We start from the raw sequence: 25,986 nt of genomic DNA, 5'->3' as shown, positions 1-25,986 counted from the left end.
TTTGTGTTGGCATATTAAAAGTGCATTTGGCAGGATTCACACCAGTTTGGAGGGAGAGAGATGCCAATCACATCAAGTAGTAAATACAAGGGAAGCAAAAGATTCCTGAGGGGGATGCAAGTGGTTGGAATAAAACTTTGAAAACAATCACATTAGCGTTGAATTTAAATGTGATCAATCATTTGTTGCAGTCTTAGTTCATCCTGCTTAAAGGTGACTGTGTGTCAGGTTTTGGCTATTGATACAACGGTATGTTTAATTACAGAATATGATATCACAAAATAAGCTAATTTTACGATCTTAATAATAACTAAGATAATATACAAACCAGGACGTGAGGATAAGGATTCTAGTTCTGAGTAAGAGGTACAATTATGAAATACTCTGATTGTGAAGCTTATACATTCTGCGTTTATGGTAAAATACAAAAAATCTTCCAAGTTTAGTATTTATCATAAATGTTGCAACGTGACTAAAAAGAGTGACTGGTTTAAATACCACATATTCCACACTGTATTACAAACTTAAACTTCATTGGTTAAAATATTAATTTGCAATTTCGAGTCTGTTTACCATAGTAATGTTCAGCTGTCTTTCTGCGTAATGTCTCTACTGTCTCTTCAGAATCTGCCCATTCCAATACTAATCGTCGACCATACAAGTGAGTGCTGTGGCAAAGGGCATTGAAGGCTTTCTGTAAAACAGCAAAAAAACAACAGAAGGAAAACAACAGAATATTTCTGAATTACTAACAAAATGTATTTATGCCAATTACAGTTGTTTATCATTTGTAAAAGAAGTTTTTGTGTAAATGTAAACAGCAATTAAATTATAAATTGCTGACTTCTAAGTGTTTATTTAATCCAACACATTGCTACACTAATTGGGTAACCTCCCTAAGTGTAAACGTAGCATATAAAACAGCTGTGCTAGCAGAACTGCTTGGTGTCATCATAGTACAAACATTCTTTTTCCTCTGCTGGAGATGAGAGACATACTCCTAACAATTCAACCAGAAGTATTGGAAACAACTGTTACTGAATGATAAGGAAATGGCCTTAAAAATTACAACACAATGCAGAACTATAAGAAAAAACACGAGGGTTAAAACAAGAACACTGGGTATTTCAGGCAGCACTCTTAGCATTAGTTGACACTGTCGTCAACAGCTGGATCTAAACTGAAGGAGTTCGGATGACCAAGATCCCTTGTTGAATAAGCCATATTGTCCTATGAGATTAAATGCTTTTGGCTGTCTAGAAACAGATTAGGAGTAATCAAAATTATAATGTTGTATAGTGATAGACAAGGGCATTTTTCTTTTGATCAATGAAACATCATGTGGTGAGGTTCACAATGGTCAGAAGATTGAAACTTTGATGTCTGTCAAAAATTAATGACATTTTAAAAGTTAATCCCTGTGACAAAGGATCATTTTGGTCACTTATCAAACAGATGGGAAAGGTGTTTTACTTGGTAAATGCAAGTGCATTAAAGATTGTGTTTTTCACACCTCTGACTGGTACACTTCATTGCACTGGGCATAACGGCATCCACCCTTACTCCAGGTTTCACTGAGGCCAAGGAAGGGAGGTCTCCCAGAGGAAGTAGCCCTTCCTCAGGGCTGACCCCCGCCTGATGCAAGGAACCATGTTTGGGATAGGTAGAGGTTCTGCTCAAGACCTCCCACCCCTGGAATCTTCCAGGAAAGCCCAGGACACAGCATCTGGGTTCCAGTCTATTTCCTGGGAAGTCAGAAGAAATCGAGACATATCTGCAGCTTGTGAGGCAAGATTTCTCAAACAAATATTAAGAGTGAGACTTCAAAGTTTAAGAAGTCCAGCCTGATACAGGCAAGTGCTTAAAGAGCATCATTTGTATATAAGCTAAGTTTCTGAGAATGAGGGGGCAAGGTTAGATCTACCAGGAAGAGAAATAGACAATGAAAGAAGAATGAAATACTATGGCTACAGACAGAGTTCAATCTCACAGGTGTCCTGTAGGCGAACGTGAATTACTAGAGGGAGACAAAGACTTGCCTCAAGTTACTCAGTTACTCCAGCCAACACCGAAAGACAATGTTATATGAAGCTAGGAGCTTATCAGCAATTTGGTGAAACAGAAACCCTCATTTAGATATACTAGCTTCTCAAAGCTGTAACCTGCTGGCTATACACAGACTCTAACCTTAAATAGCCATGCTAACTTTACATTATTCTTGGACATTGAGTGCAACTTTATCCTGTATTAAGTAGAGTCCAATTGATGAGATCCTGTGTTACATTAAAGGTTCTCTTGTGATGATTTAAACACAATGCTTAATTTTATGATGATGTGGAGATGCCGGTGATGGACTGGGGTTGACAATTGTAAACAATTTTACAACACCAAGTTATAGTCCAGCAATTTTATTTTAAATTCACAAGCTTTCGGAGGCTTCCTCCTTCCTTAGGTGAACAAAATGAAATCCTCGAAATGAAATCGCATTTATAATTCACAGAACAATGCTTGGTGATTACAGACAGTTTTTTCAACTGCCCGTTGCCAAGGCAATCAGTGTGCAGACAGACAGGTGTTACCTGCAAGGTCTCAGAATATACAAATCACCAAAAAAAACAACAAACAAAAAAAAACAGAGATAGAGAGGTAGAAACATAGAAAAGACAGCAACTGACCCGTTATATTAAAAACAGATAACATTTGTTCGCTGGTGGGGTAACGTGTAGCGTGACATGAACCCAAGATCCCGGTTGAGGCCGTCCTCATTTTATGATGGTATTAATCGTAGTGTCCTCAATGCATTAATAAAGTAGTGTTAGCGCACAGATCTCTGTTCCGACTAATTTTTCTTGACATTGGCAAAATGAAGTTAACTCATGTATTCAATAGTGTGCTACATTTCCTGGTTGGTTGCAGGGATCAGTGCTTGGGCCCCAGCTATTCACAATATATATCAACGATTTGCATGAGGGAACCAAATGTAATATTTCCAAGTTTGCTGACAACACAAAACTAGGTGGGGATTGAGTTGTGAGGAGGATGCAAAGAGGCTTCAAGGCGATTTAGACAAGTTGAGTGAGTGGGCAAATACATGGCAGATGCAGTATAATGTGGATAAATGTGAAGTTATCCACTTTGGAAGGAAAAACAGAAAGGCAGAGTATTATTTAAATGATGATTATTTAAATTGATACACAAAGGGACCTGGGTGTCCTTGTACACCAGTCACTGAAAGCAAACATGCAGGTGCAGCAAGCAGTTAGTAAGGCAAATGGTATGCTGGCCTTCATTGAGTATTGTGTGCAGTTTTGGTCTCCTTACATACGAAAGGATATACTTGCCATTGAGGGAGTGTAGCGAAGGTTCACCAGACTGATTCCTGGGATGGCAGAATTGTCATATGAGGAGAGAGTGGGTCGACTAGGCCTGTATTCACTAGAGTTTAGAAGAATGAGAGGGGATCTCATTGAAACATATAAAATTCTGACAGTGCTAGACAGTCTGGATGCAGGGAGGAGTTTCCCCTGGCTGGGGGGTCTGGAATGAGGGGTCACAGTCTCAGGATACGGGGTAGGACATTTAGGACTGAGATGAGGAGAAATTTCTTCACTCAGAGGGTAGCGAACCTGCGGCATTCTCTACCACAGAAGGCTGTGGAGGCCAAGTCACTGAATATATTCAAGAAGGAGACAGATAGATTTCTAGACACAAAAGGCATCAAGGTGTATGGGGAGAGAGCGGGAATATGGTATTGAGATAGAGGATCAGCCATGATCATATTGAATGGCGGAGCAGGCTCGATAGGTCGAATGAACTACTCCTGCTCCTATTTTCTATGTTTCTATGTGAGTTTGGTTTGTTTAACTGTTAATACAATTTGACCTGGTTAATGTATTACAGATTAGAAGCAGACTAGAATCGTAGGCATCTAATAACCGTAGACATGGTGGTAAGTCTTTCATCAGCTCTTTAAGAGGGATTAAGATAAAAAGGGGTTAAAGATTCATCGGATACTCTTTGATTAATATTCCTCATGGGGTCTACAGATTTATCATTTTTTTTAAAAAAACAGTATAAAATCTCCCAAATGACTATCAAGTCATCTAACTATTTGTCTGGAATGGACCTTTCTAAAAATTGGTCAAGTTAAGCTGCTGGAGAAATTGCTGACCATGGCAGATTAATGGTTTAGCACTGCCTACTTGAGTCATCTTTTTCCTTGTGCACTGTGGCCATACTAAACAGGGACTAAAAAGCAAACACAGAACCTGGAGCTGTTCTGCTCAAGGAGAGCCTTCAGCTCTTCAAGCTGACTTTGGCAGCAATTTAATTAGACTCTCCAGATCTCCACAGCATACCACATCAAATTAAAACTCAGACCTGCTTCAAATCCACTGCAAGCATCTCAATGCACTAATAACAACCTGAAATTGACTTAGCTCCTAAGCCAGATGTTCACAGCAAGTTCTTCTAGAAGAGACATTGCACTTAACAGGAACAAAAGCTAATCCTGCATGTTGCAATAGAATGGATACCTCGTAAATGTTTTTGAAACTCAATCTGTTCAGCTCTTCAAATGTTATTTACATGGGTCCTCCCAAACAATTGAATAGAAAATCTTGCTTGCAGTTTGTGTCATAAAATGAGGATATGTTTCATCTGTAATTATCTTGCATTATTTCTATTTATCTCTATAAGCATGATTTGGCGTAAGATGTTAACAAATGGCTATATGTTCCTCTATTGGCTAACTTTAGTGAAAAAGTAGACGCAAGTATAAAGCTTTGTTCACTGCTTTATACTTGCATCTATTATTCAACATTAGCCATCAGAGGAAGATATAGGCTCTAGTTCTAAAAGTTCTTCTAAGTACTGCAGTGAAGACTGAATTGAGAAAGTGTGTTTCTATATGAGTTTCCCATTATGTTGGATAATATTGTGTCGCTTATAATTAAAAATATGGCACTAAATGTAAAAAGTGCATATTTCAAAAGCAACAAATTAAAATCCCAATATAAAAAAAGATAAATACCAAATGATTTTCAGCAAACAATTTTAAAACAAATTTTTGTCAGAACGTGAAATCTTACTATAAATATCTACACTAAACAATGTTAGAGAGAGGGAGAAAAAGCAACACAGAAGTAAATCTTAATAGGTTTCATTTTTAATGGGTTTAAAATTGTTCAGATTCGTATTCATAAAATGTACCTCCTTGCACAATGTTCAGAAATCATAGTATCATAGCATGTTTCAGCACAGGAGGCCGCCATTTGGTCCATCGAGCCTGTGCTGGCTCTTTGAAAGAGCTATCCAATTTGTCCCACTCCCCTGGTCTTTCCCCATAGTCCTGTCAATTTTTTCCCTTCAAGTATTTATCCAATTTCCTTTTGGAAGTTATTACTGAATCTGCTTCCACAATCCTTTCAGGCAGTGCATTCCAGATCATAACAATTCTCTGCATAAAAAAAATGTTTCCTCATGTCGCCTCTGGTTCTTTTGCCAATCACCTTAAATCTGTGTCCTCTGGTTACTATCTCTTCTGGCCCGGGAACAGTTATTCCTATTTACTCTATCAAAACCGTAGAATTGAGGTGATTTTGAACACCTCTATCAAATCTCCTCTTAACCTTCCCTGCTCTAAGGAGAACAACTGCAGCTTCTCCAGTCTCTCCACATAGCTAAAGTTCCTCATCCCTGGCAACATTCTAGAAAATCTCTTCTGTACCCTCTCGAGGCCTTGACAGCCTTCCTAAAGTGCGGTACCCAGAATTGAACACAATACTCCAGCTGAGGCCTAACCAATGTTTTATAAGGATTTAGCATAACTTCCGTGCTTTTGTACTCTATGCCTCTATTAATAAACCCCAGGATCCTGTATGTTTTTTTAAAAAAAACAGCTTTCTCAATTTGTTCTGCCACGTTCAAAGATTTGTGCACACAGCCCCAGGTCTCTCTGCTCCTGTACCCCCTTTAAAATTGTACCTTTTAGTTTATATTGCCTCTCCTCATTCTTCCTACCAAAATGTATCACTTCATACTTCTCTGTTAAATTTCATCTGCCATGTGTCTGCCCATTTCACCAGTGTGTCTATGTCCTTCTGAAGTCTGTTACTATCCTCCACATTGTTTACTACATTTCTGAGTTTTGTGTTGTCTGCAAATTTTGAAATTATACCCTGCATACCCAAGTCCAGGTCATTAATATGTATCAAAAAGAGCAATGGTCCTATTACCAATCCCTGGAGAACACAACTGTATACTTCCCACCAGTCTGAAAAACAACCGTTCACCAACCGTTCTGCTTCTTGTCCCTTAGCCAATTTTGCATCCATGCTGTCACTGTCCTTTAATCCCATGGGCTTTAATTTTGTTTGAAAGTCTATTATGTGGCACTTTAGCAAATGCCATTTGAAAGTCCATATACACAACATCAACCGCGCCACCCTTATCAACCCACTCCGTTACTTCAAAGAATTTAATCAAGTTAGTCAATTTTTCCACATCTCCAATATTTTTTTATAATTAATAAACAAGTGTTGGAAAGAAAAAAAAAAGTGCAATTTTTTAAATGCCCCTAAAATTTTTCATTTGGGTTGAGCGCAGCAGTATCCAGAAGATTAATCTTTAATTCCTGGAGATTCCAGGGTTTGGACGTGGACAAAATAAATACTATGACTAATGATTTTAAGCCTATTCTTGGTAAAGCAATATCTAGCATGTGACTGAAACACTGAACAACATACAAAAACTTTTAGTTAATCATACATATCAAAGTAATTTCACTCCACAGTGGAAAATTTTCAATAATGCATTTCAGTAGGAGTAATCCATTAGTATTTATAAGATAAATGAACCCTGCAAAAGAAGTTACTATCAGAGTATCCAGCATTTTAAATTCACAAAAATTCACCAAATGCACTATTTTTAAAAAATGTGATTTGATCCTACCACCCCCCACTCTTTGCTTTCCTTCCCTATCTTTCCTGAATACGTAGCAGCCAGGAATATTAAGTACCCAATCCTACCCTTCTTTGAGCTAGGTCTCTGTCATTGCCATTATATCATAGTCCCATGGGGCGACTTGTGCCTGCAGCTCACAAATCTCGTTTACCACGCTGTGCGCATTTCCGTACATGCACTCCAAACTCATCTTACACTGCCTTGCATTTGCCCAGTTTGATCCCTCCTATTTCTGAACTATTCTTTACTCTAGTGCTTTGTCTTTCCAAGGTGTCTGTGTACCTTGTTTCTCCTTTCTAATGTTTCATTCTGGTGCCCACCCCACTGCCAAATTAGTTTAAACCCTCCCTCACAGCACTAGATAACCTCCCCGCGAAGACATTGGTCCCAGCTCGGTTGAGTTTTTTTTATATTCATTCATAGGATGTGGGCGTCGCTGGCAAGGCCAGCATTTATTACCCATCCCTAATTGCTCTAGAGAAGGTAGCAGTCAGTGTGGTGAAGGTACTCCCACAGTGCTGTTAGGTAGGGAGTTCCAGGATTTGACCCAGCAACGATGAAGGAATGGCAATATATTTCCAACTCAGGGTGGTGTGCGACTTGGAGGGAACTTGCAGGTGGTGGTGTTGCCATGTGTCTGATGCACTTGTCCTTCTAAGTGGTAGAGGTCACAGGTTTGTGAGACGCTGTCAAAGAAGCCTTGGCGAGTTGCTGCAGCGCATCTTGTAGATGGTACACACTGCAGCCATGGTGCGCCGGTGGTGGAGGAAGTGAATGTTTAAGGTGGTGGATGGGGTGTCAATCAAGCGGGCTGCTTTGTCCTGGATGGTGTCGAGCTTCTTGAGTGTTGTTGGAACTGCACTCATCCAGGCAAGTGGAGAGTATTCCATCACACTCTTGACTTGTGCCTTGTAGATGGTGGAAAGGCTTCGGGGAGTCAGGAGGTGAGTCACTCGTCGCAGAATACCCAGACTCTGACCTGCTCTTGTAGCCACAGTATTTAAGTGGCTGGTCCAGTTAAGTTTCTGGTCAATGGTGAGGGATTCGGCGATGGTAATGCCGTTGAATGCGAAGAGGAGGTGGTTAGACTCTCTCTTGTTGGAGATGGTCATTGCCTGGCGCGAACGTTACTTGCCATGTATCAGCCCAAGCCTGGATGTGGCCCAGGCCTTGCTGCATGCGGTCACTGACCGCTTCATTATCTGAGGAATTGCGAATGGAGCTTCACACTGTGCAATCATCAGCGAACATCCCTACTTCTGACCGTATGATGGAGAGAAGGTTATTGATGAAGCAGCTGAAGATGGTTGGGCCTAGGACATTGGTCCGAGGAAACTCCTGCAGTGGGTGCAACATGTCCAGCTTGTACTCTTCCCTCCTGCCCCAGAACTGGTTCCATGCCTCAGGTATCTGAAGCCCTCACTCCTGCACCATTTCTCCAGCCACGCAGTGACCTGTCTTATCCTACTATTCGTATACTCATTAGCGCGAGGCACTGGGAGTAATCCAGAGATTACTACCTTCGAGGTCCTGCTTTTTAACTTCCTCCCTAGCTCCTGAAGCTCTGACTGCAGGACCTCAATCCTCTTCCTTCCAGTCTTTGGCTCCCACATGGACCACAACTTCTGGCTATTCCCCATCTCCCCTCAAAATATTCAATACCCTCTCAGTGATATCCTTTACCCTGGCACCAGGGAGGCAACACACCATTCGGGACTCACGTCTGCGGTTGCAGAAATGCCTGTCTAGCCCCATGACTATCGAATTCCCTATAACAACTGCATTTCTACATGTTCTTGTGCCCCCCGTGCAGTCAAGTCTTCCTCGGCGCCGTGGATTTGCTTCTGACTGCATTCCCCCGAGGTGCCTTCACCCTCACTGGCATTCAACACTGAACACCAGTTTGTGAATGCCAGACCACCAAGGTACTGGAAGAGATATGCAAAATTGAATTGAAAGTTACACGGGACTAGAGTTGGACGTATTTATGGAGGTTTCTTCACAAGACCTCCCGCCTCCAACCACCCAAACCAGTCATACAGCTATTTTTCCCCATCTCTAATAAACAAAGCGTTCAGAAAAAAGAAAAAAAAGCACAAGTTTTTAATGACCCTAATATTTTTCATTTGGGTTACTCGTAGCAAATCCACTATTTTTAAAAAAGTGATTTGATAATACTTTAGAAATAATGTATGGTTTACCCAAAACACATTTTCATGGCTATTTGTGAATTATTTGTAATGTACATAAAGCTTTCCTTAGAATGTAAAAACTCTCTCTCCAATATTGGTGAGTTAACAGTACAAATCATTCTCAATACATTTAAAACTTTTCTTTGCCATTCTGAACAAATCACAAAAGTAGCTTATCCAAATCAATCCAGTATACTCTACTCCAAACCCATTGCATTCTCACACTGATCTCTAGATCTGAGGAAAAACAATGGTGACAATCACAGGCCACGAGTTTCTCTTATGGCATGGAAGGAGGTTCGTATTTGTACACGGATGCTGAATGAGGAATAATATTAGTTACAATGTTAAACTGAAATTTGAATTGTTGTTTTGATTTGGGGTGGGGAGGTAGTCAAAGGGAAAATTTCAGAGCTTTAACTTCTAAGTTTTACCTAAGGTTAATCACATCCCTAATGAGATTAAATATGTTGAAGTACAGTCAATGATATGGCAAACAGTATGTGGTTTGTTTGACGAAACCAGCTCTATAGGACGAAGTGTTTCTCGTGTTCTGTACTCACATCTGCCACAAAACTAAAAGATGACCATTTGTGAATCAAACTGCTAAAGCTACTTTTCAAAAGGTTCTCACCCCAGAGATAAATGTACAGAACTTTGCCAGTGCTAATACAGGAATCTGTGTTAGTCATAATGAAAATAATGCCCTCCTATGTAAGCTGTAAAAAAAAGGACCAAGTTTAGCCACTAGGGCTATGACTAATTGACACGATTGTCAATTGTCGCGATGGTGATCCGAATGTTTTTTTTGGAAGTGGTGGGGGGGGGGGGGTGGCGGTGGGGGTTCATGTAAAGACTGGAAATAAAGCTATGCTCTGTTTCAACTTTATCCTCAGAATTAAATCAGTTCTTTCATCATGAATGGAAATATATAATATAGATGCTAAGTTTTAACAGTACTATAGAAGTGAACCAAAAACACTGAGCTGGCCACATCAGTCATATACAGCTTTTAACAGCGGCTGCTGTGGAGTACAGCAGTTAACCATAGAATCTGTTGTTTTGCCAAACTACTAACTTTGCTATATGGTGCTTAGTATCATATTTTTCCCGAGTCCACCTCAACCATTTTGGCCATATAGAATTGACTGATTAAGCCATTAAGGGATTGAGACGAGCTATCATCCACACTTCTTATTTGCAAAGGGTTCCTTTAGTTGAAGAGTCAAGCGCTCCTTCTTCTTAACCTGGAGCATGTGAAGACTACTTCAGTTTAGAGACTTGATTAATGGCAGTCCATAGTGCTAGCTGGCACTGAAGCATGAATTGCCAAAGATACAGACCTGTTCAAACAATTTACTCACATTTTTTGTAATAACTACGCACTGAAGTGAAGCCTTCCACCATCTTAGCTTATGCCGGCAGCACAGATGGCCTACGGCGGCAGCACACAGGATATCATACATTGCCAAGTTTCTTCCTTGTCTAAGTTTGCCATGAAAGGTGGTTCTCCAGCATTTTGATTGTTCGCATCGCTTGACATGCAGTTATTAAAATTGTACCTAGTTAGTAGACAATGCAAGTAGAAGTCACATCTGTCATGGGCTGAAAAGGTCGGGTGGACTTACAATAATGGGCCAGTTTTAACTCTGAGCTGGTATTGGGCAGGTGGGAAGATGGCATAGAGCAGTGGAAGATTGGGCGGTCCTTGGCTGCCCACTGGCTTGCAGGTAAGCGGCAGAGGGTCTCATTGGAGGGAAAGGGAAACCGCAATGTTCCCTGTGGGGCCCGGAGGAAGACGCCAGCTCCTCCTGGCCCCAAAAAAGAAAGTTTTTCACTTACCTGGGGGGCTGATCTGGACATTTAATTAAGCATTCTTAAGTCATGAAAGTTAACCATATGATAAGTTAATAGTTGAATCCATTTTTTTTTACGAACATTCACACATAACAAAGCTTATCTTGTAAGATACTGCACCTTTGCATCTTGCTTAGTGAGAAAGTCTACAAATCCAAAGCCCCTGTGTGTGCCAGTTCCACCCATTTTCTTAGGCAGTCGCACAGTCTTTATTTCTCCAAAGGTACTGAAACAGAAGGAAAACATTGATGGATTCAATATATAAACATATATATATTTCATTATTGCTATTCAATATCTGACCGTGCCTAAATGTTTGGAACCAGCTTTTAAGTTTTGGAATTCTACGCCATGCAATAGCCAACTTCTCTTTTCATCACTTTGGAATAGTACAAATTAACACTTTTGGCAAGGCAGAAATGCAATGTATATTAGCTGGGTAGAAAAATCTCAAAATTTAAGAGAGCGATTTAACAGTCCATAACAATATCACCAAATGTTTACATAACCAAAGTCACTATTTGTATTTGACTCCATTAACTTGTGGACTCCTGGCTGGTTTTGGGGAATTTCTGTCTCCCTGGGCTACTAGCTGGCTTAGTTTTCAGCTCATTTACTGTAATGATGAAACAAACATTATTGAGATAATAAATTTGTTTAAATATCAATAGCACTGTTAATATAATGTTGACCCGAATCAACTAAATTATAGAATTTTACGTAACAATGCAATGTAAACACTACCTGTGTTCACTCTGCCATTCTTTTCCCATTTTCTCCCTGTCCTATTTTTAAAACATTCTTTCCATTTTATTTTCTACCCTTACTCCACTCTCACTTTTACCTACTTTAGCTCCTCTTCCTCACCTGCTTAAATTTAAAATATTTAATTAACTTTTATCTTCTATCAATCTACTCCCAGTATCCATTCAATATAGGGATAACACAAGATAACGGGACAGATGCAGGCAGGGTAGCTTTTTGAAACAGAATATTTGCACAGCAGTCAGGTTTGTAAAGAGAAAGCTGCAAAGAAGTAAGGCCTACCAAGAAGGATACAATGCAGGTGGGCATTTAAAACTAAATTTGTTTAACTCAAAGAAGACAGCCCACTAATGTGGGTAAGTGTAGCATTTCATTATAGTTGTATTATTATGCAAAGACAAGTTGTACCTATTGAACTAAGTGAATCTGATCATAACTGTTGTTCTGTATGTTCATTTGCAGTGACACAAAGCAGCTTATCCAGCATCACTATACCACGTGTTTGTTCAGTACCCCTTCAGAGAGATTAAAGACGTATATGTGCAAGACACGAATATCCAGTGCAGGCCATAAGATGATATTGTTATGACCCCCAGGTTATGCCATCAAGCAAGTAGATATAGGGCAGCATAAATTAACTCCCATGAAAATAAGATGCTTAGACTTCTTATGGGAGCAACTGACATGATTGAATCTGAGTAGGTATCTACAGTACACCCGAATTTATAATTGTATTATATTTACATCCGCATTTGGGTTTGGCAGTTCTGTTAAATTTAAAGTATGGGAAACGTATCAATTTCAATGAAAGAGGTGGGTCAGAAAACAATTTGGAAATGACTTAATAGGTACTTTATTTCCTTACTAACAACATGGATAATGTCCCTCTGAACAAAATTGGCGTATACAAGAGGTGAAGTTAACTATATACTATTTGAAAGTAAAATTGCTGACTTGTCCTACTGTGACTTGTATTGATCTGTACAAACTTGGAATTCTTTCAACCCTTCCCCAAAACATTTTGCAAGGGAACTAAAGGCAAGCAGCAATTCAATCTTCTTGCAGAAGCAGCACATGATATTAATTTCAGGACAAATACTTTAAAACTTTAACCCATAGAAACGTCATTTGTGTGGCACAATTTTTAAATATAGGTCTTTCCATCTAATTGTGTGTTTCCTCAGCAAAGCTAGTCTGTGTAGTTTTATTCAGTCAATAAAGATTACATGTAATGCACTACTTTACTGCATTCTAGTCTACAACTAACACTTGCATTTAACATGCCCAGACATGGCTACGTGGAAAAGATAAAATAAATTATTCTGCAGTGATATGGGCAGGCATAAATAATTAATATTTTTAATGGATTAAAACATAAGAAAATGAATCAGACTGTTTTATATGAAATTAAGGGCTAACAGAAACATCACCAGTTTCAGAAAAAGTATGGTTTAGAGGAAGACCATTTGCTTTTACCCTTTAATTTCCATTTAAAAAAATTAAAAACTCAGATCTTTACAAGTAAATTCAGGTTTTATTATGTCTATACAAAATAGAAAGTAGGAATTGTAGCCTACAAATAAAACTAAGGACGAAATTTACTGATTCTACACAAAACAATTTTAGCCTACTTAATGGAAAAAGAACACCAGGAGTCATTAACAAAATAAGTGACAATGGACTTAGTTAATTGCACTCTTTCTAACTGATTTTCTTGGTTTGTAATAGCCAGAAAAACTGCCTTGGTCTTGTACAATGCACCTGATTTTTAATTACATCTAATTTTTTTTTAATATTTCACTATCCAAAAATAAATGTATTCTGTATATTAGACCAAAATGAAATGTGAGCCTAGAGTCTGCAGTAATGAATACTTTAATAAGCAACAAAGAGGCTGGAACTATATACAGCGTTAACCAAGAGCACCCAGCATGATCAAGCCTTTATCTCCAGCATTTCCTGAAACACTACAGTGTGCAAATTTGGGATTATGAAAACCACAAATGAATCTGCACGTTCCCTTTCAAAATTCTGCCTATGCAATATTCAAGAAGGAAAATCAGAGTTAAGCAGAAATGTTATGCATATGCTGTGAAGCATATCATGACTGTGCCAGCACCCTGAACAATCATTCAAAAACAAGCTGAACGTCCCTAACTGTGCAACATCTGTGTAATGACAGGACCGATTTATTAGATCTAATAGAAGATATGAGAAGGGTGGCTGAAGCAGAGGTTAAAGGAGATATCAAAACAGCTGCAAAACAGATGCAAACAGAGTAAATCCACTTTGTTCTGCACCCTTTTCATGACCTTTAATACAATGAAAATTCAAATGTTAGGCTTCAAGAGATGCTTGCCATTATGAAATTGGCACTGCTAGACTGAAGGAACAAAGCATTAGTCATGTAGCTTTAAGAAAAACCCACGTTCAGCCACAGGGGTCACAAGTATAAGCACAAAAGAAAAAGCACTATAATGAGTCTGAAATAGGGCACATATTTTGAAATCAGAACTACAGAAAAAAGTAATTGATTTGGCACTTTTGACTCCTCAGTTTAATTTTAAATAGTTAATCTTATTACATCAAAATGATATGGTGAAGTACTGATTATTAAATTGGTTCAAAATTCATGGTAAGTCAGAACTTGTCACATTAACATGTGGAACAGTTCAAGGAAAAGGAATACCAAGTCTTACCTTCCATGTAACATTTGTTAATTTCTTTTTTAAATCTTTTGTTGAGTGAATATGGAACAATGTCCACTTCCTCACAGCATTTACAACAGCATTAACTTTAAAAATAAAATCTAAACCCAAGCAATGCTCATAACTATCCCTCCTGCTAACAACTGAGAAAAGATTTTAAAATAATTTCTTTAAAAAGTCTAAATGCAACAATTTTATTTAAAAAAAAACCTCAACATCAGGATAAGAGAAATGCATTTAAACATCAGAATTATTTTGAAGAACTGAGTCAATTGTCATTTGAAATTCAATGAGTCATAGCCTTCTCACAATTCCAATTACTTTTTATTTTACATAACATTTTTTAAACAAAATATTAGATTATTGGACCAGTTTGTGCCTCAGAATCTTGCTTATGTCTACACTGGTAGCACGTTCCTCTTTCATATTATAAACACTCCAAATTCCTAAATGGAAGGTCATGCAGGCACTTCAAGAGATTCAAAATCACATTAGTCATGCAAAAACACCCCACAAAAATCTTAATATACATTAAGACAATTATGGTGGACAATTAAACAACTGATGGGAGGAGGAGGTTCCGTGAACATCCCCATCCTCAAAGATGGCCGAGCCCATCACGAGTGCAAAAGACAAGGCTGAAGCGTTTGCAACCATCTTCAGCCAGGAGTGCCGAGTGGATAATCCATCTCGGCCTCCTCAAGAGATCCCCACCATCACAGAAGTCGGCCTTCAGCCAATTCGATGTGCCTGTAATGAATCTGTAATGTGCCTGTAATGAATCTGTAATCAATAATCTGTATTGAGTATAATGCAATGAGACACCCCAGAGTGTCATGAACTGTAATTACGTACAATGTGTTCATTGAACTGTACTTGATGTAACCTGCAAATTGTATAATCTGTATTGTGTACGTTTGGAATGTGATATGACAACTGTATTGTATGTTTTGCTACAAATTTTATGAATAAAGTATATTTTTTGAAAAAAAAATCAAGAAACGGCTGAGTGCACTGGATACAGAAAAGGCTATGGGCCCCGACAACATCCCAGCTGTGGTGCTGAAGCCTTGTGCTCCAGAACGAGCCTCGTCTCGAGCCAAGCTGTTCCAGTACAGCTACAACACTGGCATTTACCCAACAAATTGGAAAATTGCCCAGGTATGTCCTGTCCACAAAAAGCAGGACAAATCCAATCCGGCCAATTATCGCCATCAGTCTACTCTCAATCATCAGCAAAGTGAGGGAAGGTGTCGTCGACAGGGCTATCAAGCGGCACTTACTCACCAATAACCTGCTCACCGAAGCTCGGTTTGGGTTCCGCCAGGACCACTCAGCTCCAGACCCCATTACAGCCTTGGTCCAAACATGGACATAAGAGCTGAATTCCAGAGGTGAGGTGAGAGCGACTGCCCTTGAAATTAAGGCAGCATTTGACCGAGTGTGGCATCAAGGAGCCCGAGTAAAATTGAAGTCAATGGGAATCAGGGGGAAAACTCTCCAGTGGCTGGAGTCACATCAAACACAAAGGAAGATGGCAGTGGTTGTTGGAGGCCGATCATCTCAGCTCCAGGACATCGCTGCAGGAGTTCTTCAGGGCAGTGTGCTAGGCCCAACCATCTTCAGCTGCTTCATCAATGACCTTCCCTCCATCATATGGTCAGAAGTGGGGATGTTCGCTAATGTTTGCACAGTGTGGAGCTCCATTCGCAATTCCTCAGATAATGTAGCAGTCCGTGCGCGCATGCAGCAAGACCTGGACAATATCCAGGTTTGGGCTGATAAGTGGCGAATAACATTCGCACCAGACGAGTGCCAGGCAATGACCATCTTCAACGAGAGAGAGTCTAACCATCTCCCCTTTACATTCAACAACATTAACATCGCTGAATCCCCCACCAACAGCATCCTGGGGGTTACCACTGATCAGCAACTTAACTGGACCAGCCACAAATACTGTGGCTACAATAGCAGGTCAGAGGCCTGGTATTTTGCGGCAAGTGACTCACCTCCTGACTCCTCAAAGCCTTTCCACTATCTGCAAGGCACAAGTCAGGAGTGTGGTAGAATACTCTCCACTTGCCTGGATAAGTGCAGCTCCAACAACACTCAAGAAGCTCGACACCATCCAGGACAAAGTAGCCCGCTTGATTGACACCCCATCTACCACCTTAAACAGCCACTCCCTCCACCACCAGCGCAGCGTGGCTGCAGTGTGTACCATCTACAAGATGCACTGCAACAACTCGCCAAGGCTTCTTCGACAGCACCTCCCAAACCCGCAACCTCTACCACTTAGAAGGACAAGGGCAGCAGGCACACCACCACCTGCACATTCCCCTCCAAGTCACACACCATCCCGACTTGGAAATATATCGCCGTTCCTTCATCGTCGCTGGGTCAAAATCCTGGAACTCCCTACCTAACAGCACTGTGGGCATACCTTCACCATACGGACTGCAGCGGTTCAAGACGGCAGCTCACCACCACCTTCTGCAGAGCAATTAGGGATGGGCAATAAATGCTGGCGTTGCCAGCGACGCCCACATCCCAGAAATGAATAAAAAATGACTTGCTGCACAGTCCCCATCACTTAAACTGCCCACGTTTAAATTGGGCAATTGTTTAAATCAGGCAAATGGCACAAACCATTTGCCATTACCATTGTCAATTACAAAGTCACCACTTTCAACATGCTAAGCGCACCAGCCATTTCGGACATGGAGCCACACGGGGAAATTAGCTGAAAAGAAGCTGGATGAATTTGACTGATTTCTGCAGACATCATCAGTATGGAAGCTCAAGTGAGGGGTTTATGGTCCTTCGCTGTGTCCAGTCAGCATGAGAATCACGCAGAACATTATACAATAACTATGTTGTACCTTGCACCTTAGAAAAGTATGAGAGTCAGAATTATAGAACACTAAGTTCCAGCAGCGCCTCCCATATACTTGATTCGTACAGGATAGTTCAGGTATAGTCAGTGACGGGGATGATTAACAGGCTTTAAACGGAACTCTCTGCAATATTTTTTCCCTAACGCGTATTTCAATCAGGGTTTTAACAAACAACAAAGATGCATATAGACCGTCCAATGTGCATAGCGGGCTAATCGCGTTCGCATCAATATGCCCGCAATAGGCGGGGTGGGGAACTGTATTGAGAAGTAACAAAATAAATTATCTACCTGATTAGGCTCTTCCTCATTCTTTGAAAATTATCTTTCATGTACCACCTTCATATCCCACTGCTCCTGCTATACACGATTAAGCTTTTGTAGCAGCAATTGTTCTTCAAAATACAGACTTACTGTTTTCATCAAAATTTGTTTGTTATGACTATATCTGTACCAGTTTATCAGTATGTGGACGATAACAATTTGAAGAGTCAACCAAGGTATGTCATTTTTATATTCCAATTAATTCTCAGTCAATAATGCTCTAGGATGAAAAGGGCAGACTTAAAACTCTAAGCTTCAGATACACATTCAAGCTCAATTTTCCAAAGTGTAATTTTAAATATAGTTTGTAAACCAAATGGTTTCTTTCTCTCTCATCTCACTTTGTGGAGGCGCAGGATTGTGAAACTGGTACAGATGCCAAGTGCAGCTCGCCATGGATTCCAGCCATTCCAATGTCAGGGAAACTTTGTGGTTTAACTTGCAACTGGGAAAGCAATACAAACACATCAGCTTGAGAGTTGAAAAATCCAATACTGGATATCTCTTCCACACATCCCCTGCATTGGTTTTAAAGTTCTAATTTGTTACTTTTTGTTCCTGATACTGCCTAAGACTGGGCATCGAGTAAATCAGTTCTGCATTTTGGAGAAAGATTAGCAGAGCACATTGTTGTTGATGCCAAAGCTTGCATTGAAGTCTCTTTTGCATATTTGATGTGGTGTCAGTACCTGCTGGTTATTCATCTCATTATACAACAATGCTACTAGTTGCTTATCGCACCAGAATGTGCCACAAAAGGTGTACTATTCATCATTGTGCAACAGAAAAAAAACTCCAGATGTCATCACGGTTTCGATATGGAAAGATATCATTTCAAGGTTTTTTCCAAATACGATGTGAGCCTGTCGTGCAGGTGATAAAAAAACGGTCCCTTTCTGGACTGGTTTCTTCCATATCTCAAGAAATGACCTCTCTAGGTTTCCGAGTAACAGTGGGAACAGCATGATAACAACTTACTGCCAAAGGGGAAAAAAAACAGATGGCATGAATGCAAATTGGGTTATATAGAGTATGAAGAGGAAGTCATGTGCTGTCTCACAGGAAGTGCTGTGGGGCATTAAAAACACAAAAATATAAAAAGCCAGGTGCATTCCCTTTTCCTTCTATATTGCTCATTACAGGGTACAAACAATGGCCAGGGTACACAAATGCCAGACCAGCATCCATATCTGGACCTTCAAATGTTTTAATAAAGTTGGACACATATTAACTTTTAGTTTGGATTGGTTTAATTTCAGTATTCAATGTCTTTTACCATTTTGTTCATTTTACAGCCTCCCACTGTCCCAACTGCTAAGAAACAAAATGAATTGTTCCCAACTTTAAATGCTATCCATAACTGCACTTGGGCACTGCATTTAATGAATGTTAACAGATACTGCTGTATTGTTATGCAATCAAAAAAATGTGGACTAAAGCCAGATCATAAATTAGCCAGACTCCACCAAATTTAGTTCTGCATCCTGGCCTAGGTTTGTGAAAATTTGGAAAATGACCTACTTTTGAGCTCAAGAACAGAATGTTTTTTTACCTTGCCATAAACAAACACTTTTGTATTAATAACTTGTATTTATATAACACCTTTAACATAGTAAAATGTTCCAAGGTGCTTCACAGGAGTGTTATTAAACAAAATTTGACAGAGCCACATAAGGAGATATTAGGACAGGTGACCAAAAGCTTGGTTAAAGAGGTAGGTTTTAAGGAGCATCATAAAAGGAGAGAGGGGTAAAGGCAAAGAGATTTAGGGAGGGAATTCCAGAGCTTAGGAACCAGACAGCTGAAGGCACAGCCACCAATGGAGGGCTGAAGGAAATCGGGGATGCACAAGAGGCCAGAATTGGAGGAACACAGACATCTGAGGGTTGCAGGTCTGGAGGAGGTTACAGAGATAGGGAGGGGCGAGCCAATGGAGGGATATGAACGCAAGGACGAGAATTTTAAATCTGAGGCGTTGCTGGATCAGAAGCCAATGCAGGTCAGCAAGCACAGTGGTGATGGGTGAACGGGACTTGGTGCGAGTTAGTATACAGACAGCAGAGTTTTGGATAAGTTCAAGTTATAGAGGGTGGACGATGGTGGTCGGCCAGGAAAGCATTGGAATAGACGGTTTGGAGGTAACAATAGCATGGATGGGGGTTTTAGCAGAAGATGGGCTGAGGCAGGAGTGAAGACGGGTGATATTACAGAGGCGGAAGTAAGCGGTCTTGGTGATGGAAAGGATATGGGGTCAGAAGTTCAGCGTCAAATAGGACATCTATTTGCATGGTGAATTTCAAATAGGAACACAAGAATTTGACTTTTATCTCAGACTCCTGCTAAGAACATCATTGCAAGATGCACAAGATCAGGAGTCCAATTACCATTCTAAGGTATGATGTGGAGATGCCGGTGATGGACTGGGGTTGACAATTGTAAACAATTTTACAACACCAAGTTATAGTCCAACAAATTTATTTTAAATTCCACAAGCTTTCGGAGGCTTCCTCCTTCCTCAGGTGAATGGTGTGGAAAACCATTTCCACACCATTCACCTGAGGAAGGAGGAAGCCTCCGAAAGCTTGTGGAATTTAAAATAAATTTGTTGGACTATAACTTGGTGTTGTAAAATTGTTTACATTCTAAGGTACACATTTTCTCCCAACTTGATCTCCCTTACACTCAATACCAAATGATAACACACCCTTCATTTTCCTAAAACAATCTACCAGACACACTGAAAAACCTATTAATGTCAACTAATATGGTTCCATATTTTACGTATGTAGGTATGGTAAACTCCAAACCATGGCAGAATAGATAACATTAATACCTAAAGTGGAGCATGCAAAAAACACAAAGTTAAAGAAGTGCACTCCAATTTAAATTTTATTTTTTTTACACAGCGCACACAAGCCAAAATCGATATTTTGCAGATCATAAATAACAATTTACAGACTATATTAACATTTCTGTTATGTTAAAGTAATGAGTATTACATTTTGTTCAGATTGCACCTGTTCTTGGCTTTACAGTAATCTTATGTACCATTAGATTTTGGGAAATTGTTTTATTGCAGTAAAGCACGCAAGGGGAAGTTTGTCATCTTCAGTGAAAACTAAAAAAAAGTTTTTCAGTAATCAACAAGGAAATACTTCATTAACATGGATCTTTTATGAACCAAACTGAACTATAGTTATGCAGCACAACAGCTATAAATTTGATGAACGAGAGAAATGGAACAGAGGTGAAACCCTTAAGCTACTGATTTAACAGCAAAGTTAGGGGCTCTCTGTAGTTTTATTGTGAGACTGTGCAATTATTTCTTTGAGAGGCGAAGGTAGAACATTTAACTAAAAAATACATTTTATGCAATTTACAATCTTAAAATAGCTGTCTGGCCTGTTACATGTATTGCCTTCAAAAATGACGAACAGGATTAAGTTTTTACAGCACTACGATGAATAATAGTGCCATAAAATAATCTATATGATTAAACACAGCAAAAGCAGATTAACACAGAGCCAATAAAGGACTACAATAACTCCTAGCAGGTGTGGAATCATTAATATAATTACAGAATTATTGATTACCAAAAGGCCTGTTGTAATAATGATATTTTGTAACAGTATACCACTTCCTTGATTTTAAAGTAAAATTTGTTATTGAACACGTTGCTCATTTTAATTTGGTATTGTATAGGAGGAGGAGGGATAAAATGTGACTAATCTAGACCGCATATTTTTAATACTTGATCAATTGCATATTGAGTGTTTTATGAAACTCCAACGGTGCATTAGTTCTGCTAAAAGGGAGAAAGCTAACTGAGTATGTTAATTCGACCCAATTTGTATGCACAAATTAGGTTAATTTGAATTTTGACTTTCACCTGTTTCTGAAATACCATGAATGCCTACTACGCATGTAAAATATCATAGCATGGTGTTTAACTTTCGCAAATAAGATGCCAGTATGTACAGTACTCTCCAATTTAAGATTACTGTGAATAAATTGCAATTTTTCTCTGAAGGATCACAAGTTTACAGGACTTACTGCTCTTTTGATTCATTCTGTTGCTCCATTTTTTTTTTATAAAGCAGTCTAAAGTCATTAACAGTAATGTACGAGGTGAGATGACATACTCTATGCTGAATTCATCCTCCACAAAATTGCAGCTGAGGTCAGCTTCTCTATTCTTGATAAGGCTACTAGTGGAACAACATCACTGGTGTTTCTACCACTTAATACTTATGAAGCAGCAAAAGGACAATCCAAAAAAATAAACTAAACAGTAGAAACACTGTCCTTTATATGCAGACATTCAGACACAAACAAACTAGGCCATAGGAATTTTCTGGCTTGATTGTTAGCATTCCAGCTCAAGTTCTCCATATTGTTCTGTGCCCTCAGAAATCACTAGGGTCTTTTAAGATTTTTTTGTTGGTTGCCTTTAGTCACCACTCAATAAAAAAAAGTATAAAATATACCATCTGATCTTTCCCAGCTGTCATTTTCTTTTAAATCTCATTTCAATATCCTACTGCAGCAATGGGCTACTGTTATATTGAAATGCAAAAGAGATCCCCCATCTAGGAGAGGTGGCTTGAACTTGGGCATTAAAGTGCCGAATTTCCTAAAATAAGACCAGAACAACTACTTAATATAAAAATTATTCCTCTAATATCAGGTCGCAGTACAAATTTAATTGTTGTCAACCTTATGATAAAATGCAAAATATTCTAGTTACATTCCACAAAAAATACACAAAAGCACTAGTTGCACCTCCTCCTGTTCTTTAATTAGACACAATCTGGGTTTTTAAAAATGAATTCATTCTAGTTACAATGGAGAGAGGGAGAGGGAGAGGGAGAAAACAACACACAATGTTCAACAGAGCACTCAAAATGTTTAACTCCATGTTTTCATTGTACATAGGCCAACAGACAAACAAATTTCATCTTCCTGTTGTTCTAATTGGAACTATGCAATTCTGGTACACCTGCTACATTAAAATATTCCATTCAATTGAATATCTTTTATACTTATTGGATAATTGAAGAGCCAGCTATCAATCCATCTATGCAAAACAGAAGCACAAAAATCAAGGTGTGAGATTATGCCCACAGAAGGGTTAGAAGTAAAAGTACTTTTCAAAACTGTTTTAAATGCAATCTCTAAAATGGAGTAATCCCTATTGAAATGTAGCAAATCACTATTGGAATGCTATGACAGAAATGTCAATTTGACTGACTGGATCAGACCAGCTACATCTGAGTATAACTTAAAAATAAAATCTGTACAATCCCATCTATTTTGTTGCATATATCCTCCCATCTCTCATTTGTGAATGACTCCATGTAGATGATACAAGCATCTTAAGTGTAATTGATGCAATTTTTTTTAGTAGACAATTCTATAACTGAGCCTGCATTTCCTCCAGCTAAACATAGGCAAGAACAAGGCATCATTTTTTGTTCTCATCACAAATTCTGCGCCCTTGCCTCCAATTCCAATCCCTTTCACGGTTGTTTGCTCAGATTGAATCAGACAGTGCTCATCGTTGGTATCCCACTTGATCCTAAACTGAACTTTAACCTTCACATCCAATCTATTGCCAGGACAACATGTTTTCACCCTTAACTCTATTCACTTCCATTCTTACCTCAAGCCCACCACTGCTGAAACTGTCATCTACCAGCATTGACTTTTCTGGGCTTGACTTATCCAAATGTCTCTCAGTCAAGCTCCACACTACATAAACTCCAATTCATCCAGAACCCCGCTATGTTCCCAGTCCCCAGTGGAATGATTTCAAAATCTCAAGAGAAAGAATAAGCCTGCATTTACATAGTGCTCTCACATCCTCTGAATTACTTTTGAAGTAGGCAATGTGGAAGCCACAAGATCCCACAAACAGCAATGAGATAAAATGACCATTAATGTGCTTTGATGGTGTTGGTTGAGGGATAAGTGTTGACCAAGACACTTGGAGAACGCCCTATACTTCAAATAGGGCCACAGTATCTTTTATGTCCACCTAAACAGGCAAATGTGCCTCGGTTTAACGTCTCATCCAAAAGACAGCGCTTCTATCAATGCAGCAGTCTCTCTACTGCACTGGAGTGTCAGCTTAGATTATGTCCTGAAGCTGGGCCTGAACCCACAACTTTATAACTCATAGGAGAGGATGCTACTGCTGAGCCAAGTTGACAAATGCATAGAGGAAGACAGGTTTGTATTTTAGGCATAGCCATTGCATATCACAAATTACTCCCCGACTTGCAATTTTGGCATGTAGAATCATAGAAAGGTTACAGCACGGAAGGAGGCCATTCGGCCCATCGAGTTCGCGCCAGCTCTATGCAAGAGCAATCCAGCTAGTCCCACTCCCCTTCCTTTTCCCCATAGCCCTGTAAATAGGTTTGCAGTTCTCCAAAAAACCTAACCACAAGAATTGGTAAGGGACCGGAAGAGACAACCACTATAGTGAGTAATAAATACCTGAACACCATGCTGATTGACCTGATGTCATCAAAAGCTCAAACTCTGCTTAATACTTCATTCATGGTGGTTCACTCTCAATAAAGAGAAAATCCAATCCATCAACCTTGTCATCTCCCACAGCCTCTTTATACCCATGGGGTTTATCACAGAAAAGGCCATTTCCAATCATTTCCTTGCATTCGGTTCCCTTTCAAGTACTGTCCTCTTCCCTTTCAAATCTGCTGTCACCACCCCCCCCAACAACTCAAAAAACCTACCTTCAACCCCTCAGCCCTTGCAAACTACCAGATCATCTCCAACCTCCCTTCCCACTCTATAAAGTCCTTGAACGTGTTGGCACTTCTCAAATCTGTGCCACCTTTCCCACAACTTCATGTTTGAATACCTCCAATCAGGTGCCACAGCAACAAATTGGCTCTAACCAAGTTCACAAATGACATCCTCAGTAACTGTGGTGCACTATCCCTCCTCAACCTCTCTGCAGCCTTCAACATGGTTGACCACACCATTCTCCTCCAACACCTCTCCTCCGTTGTCCAAATCAGTGGGACTAAATCACTTGGTTCCACTCTTATCTATCCAATCACAGCCATATCATCTCCAGCAATGACTTCTCTTCCCAGTCCCACCCAGTTACATCTGGAGTACCTCAAGGAACTATTCTATTCTTTTCCCCCCACTCTTCCTCATTTACATGCAGCCCTCAGTGACATCATTGGAAGACATTGGACCAGGTTCCATATGTATGCCAATGACAACTACCTCTCAACCCAGTTGAGAGGAGCCGAGCCGAGCGGAGGGAGCGTCCGATAAAAGGCGGGATTTCAGAGCGCTGAGAGGAGCCGAGCCGAGCCGAGCGGAGCGAGCGTCCGATAAAAGGCGGGATTTCAGAGCGCTGAGAACAGCTGAGAGGAGCCGAGCGGAGCGGAGGGAGCGTCCGATAAAAGGCGGGATTTCAGAGCGCTGAGAGGAGCCGAGCCGAGCGGAGGGAGCGTCCGATAAAAGGCGGGATTTCAGAGCGCTGAGAACAGCTGAGAGGAGCCGAGCCGAGCGGAGGGAGCGTCCGATAAAAGGCGGGATTTCAGAGCGCTGAGAACAGCTGAGAGGAGCCGAGCGGAGGGAGCGTCCGATAAAAGGCGGGATTTCAGAGCGCTGAGAGGAGCCGAGCGGAGCTGCGACCGAGTTCGAAGTGACGTCAGGAATCAGATCGGGACGCGACACAGGGGAGGCACCTGATTGGTGAGTAGGTTCAGGTGAGTATTTCTCCTTATCTGCAGTAACTGAAGTAAAAGGAAAGGGAAGGTCTGCAGGTCTTATAGGAAGTAGCGTTTATTTTTTAGTGAATCAAGGTCCCTAGTGTAGTTAACATTCTCTAAATTGAGAACAATTTAAAGGAGTAAACTCCTTAAAGGGAGTGGTAAGTAGTTTTTCTTTCCTTTTTTTTTCTCTTGACATTGTAGTTATTCTTAAGCTAATTTAAGGGTTAAGTCATGGCAGGAGATCCCAGCGCCGTGTCATGTTCCTCTTGTGAGATGTGGGAATTCAGGGCTCCTTCCTGTATCCCTGATTCCTTCACCTGCGGGAAGTGTGTCCAGCTGCAGCTATTGTTTGACCGCTTGACGGCTCTGGAGCTGCGGATGGACTCACTTTGGAGCATCCGCGATGCTGAGAAAGTCGTGGATAGCACGTTCAGTGAGTTGGTCACACCGCAGATAAAAATTACTGAGCGAGATAGTGAATGGGTGACCAACAGACAGAGGAAGAGTAGGAAGGCAGT

At 40.1% G+C, this 25,986-nt stretch overlaps 1 protein-coding gene across 1 annotated transcript in view; it reads right to left on the bottom strand.

Moving 5' to 3' along the window:
* Nucleotides 1–25,986, bottom strand: part of rbm19 (RNA binding motif protein 19) — a 243,022-nt gene that overhangs the window by 107,805 nt on the left and 109,231 nt on the right. The window contains exons 22-23 of the mRNA XM_068005707.1: nt 11,133–11,238; nt 574–694 (exon numbers count right to left, since the gene is read on the bottom strand). Of these exons, the coding sequence (XP_067861808.1) occupies nt 574–694; nt 11,133–11,238 (227 nt within the window). The remainder of the gene's footprint in view (nt 1–573; nt 695–11,132; nt 11,239–25,986) is intronic.

Source organism: Heptranchias perlo, chromosome 25 (assembly GCF_035084215.1).
Source record: "Heptranchias perlo isolate sHepPer1 chromosome 25, sHepPer1.hap1, whole genome shotgun sequence".
Classification (NCBI taxonomy): domain Eukaryota; kingdom Metazoa; phylum Chordata; class Chondrichthyes; order Hexanchiformes; family Hexanchidae; genus Heptranchias; species Heptranchias perlo.
This window is presented reverse-complemented; position numbering and strand designations above follow the sequence as displayed.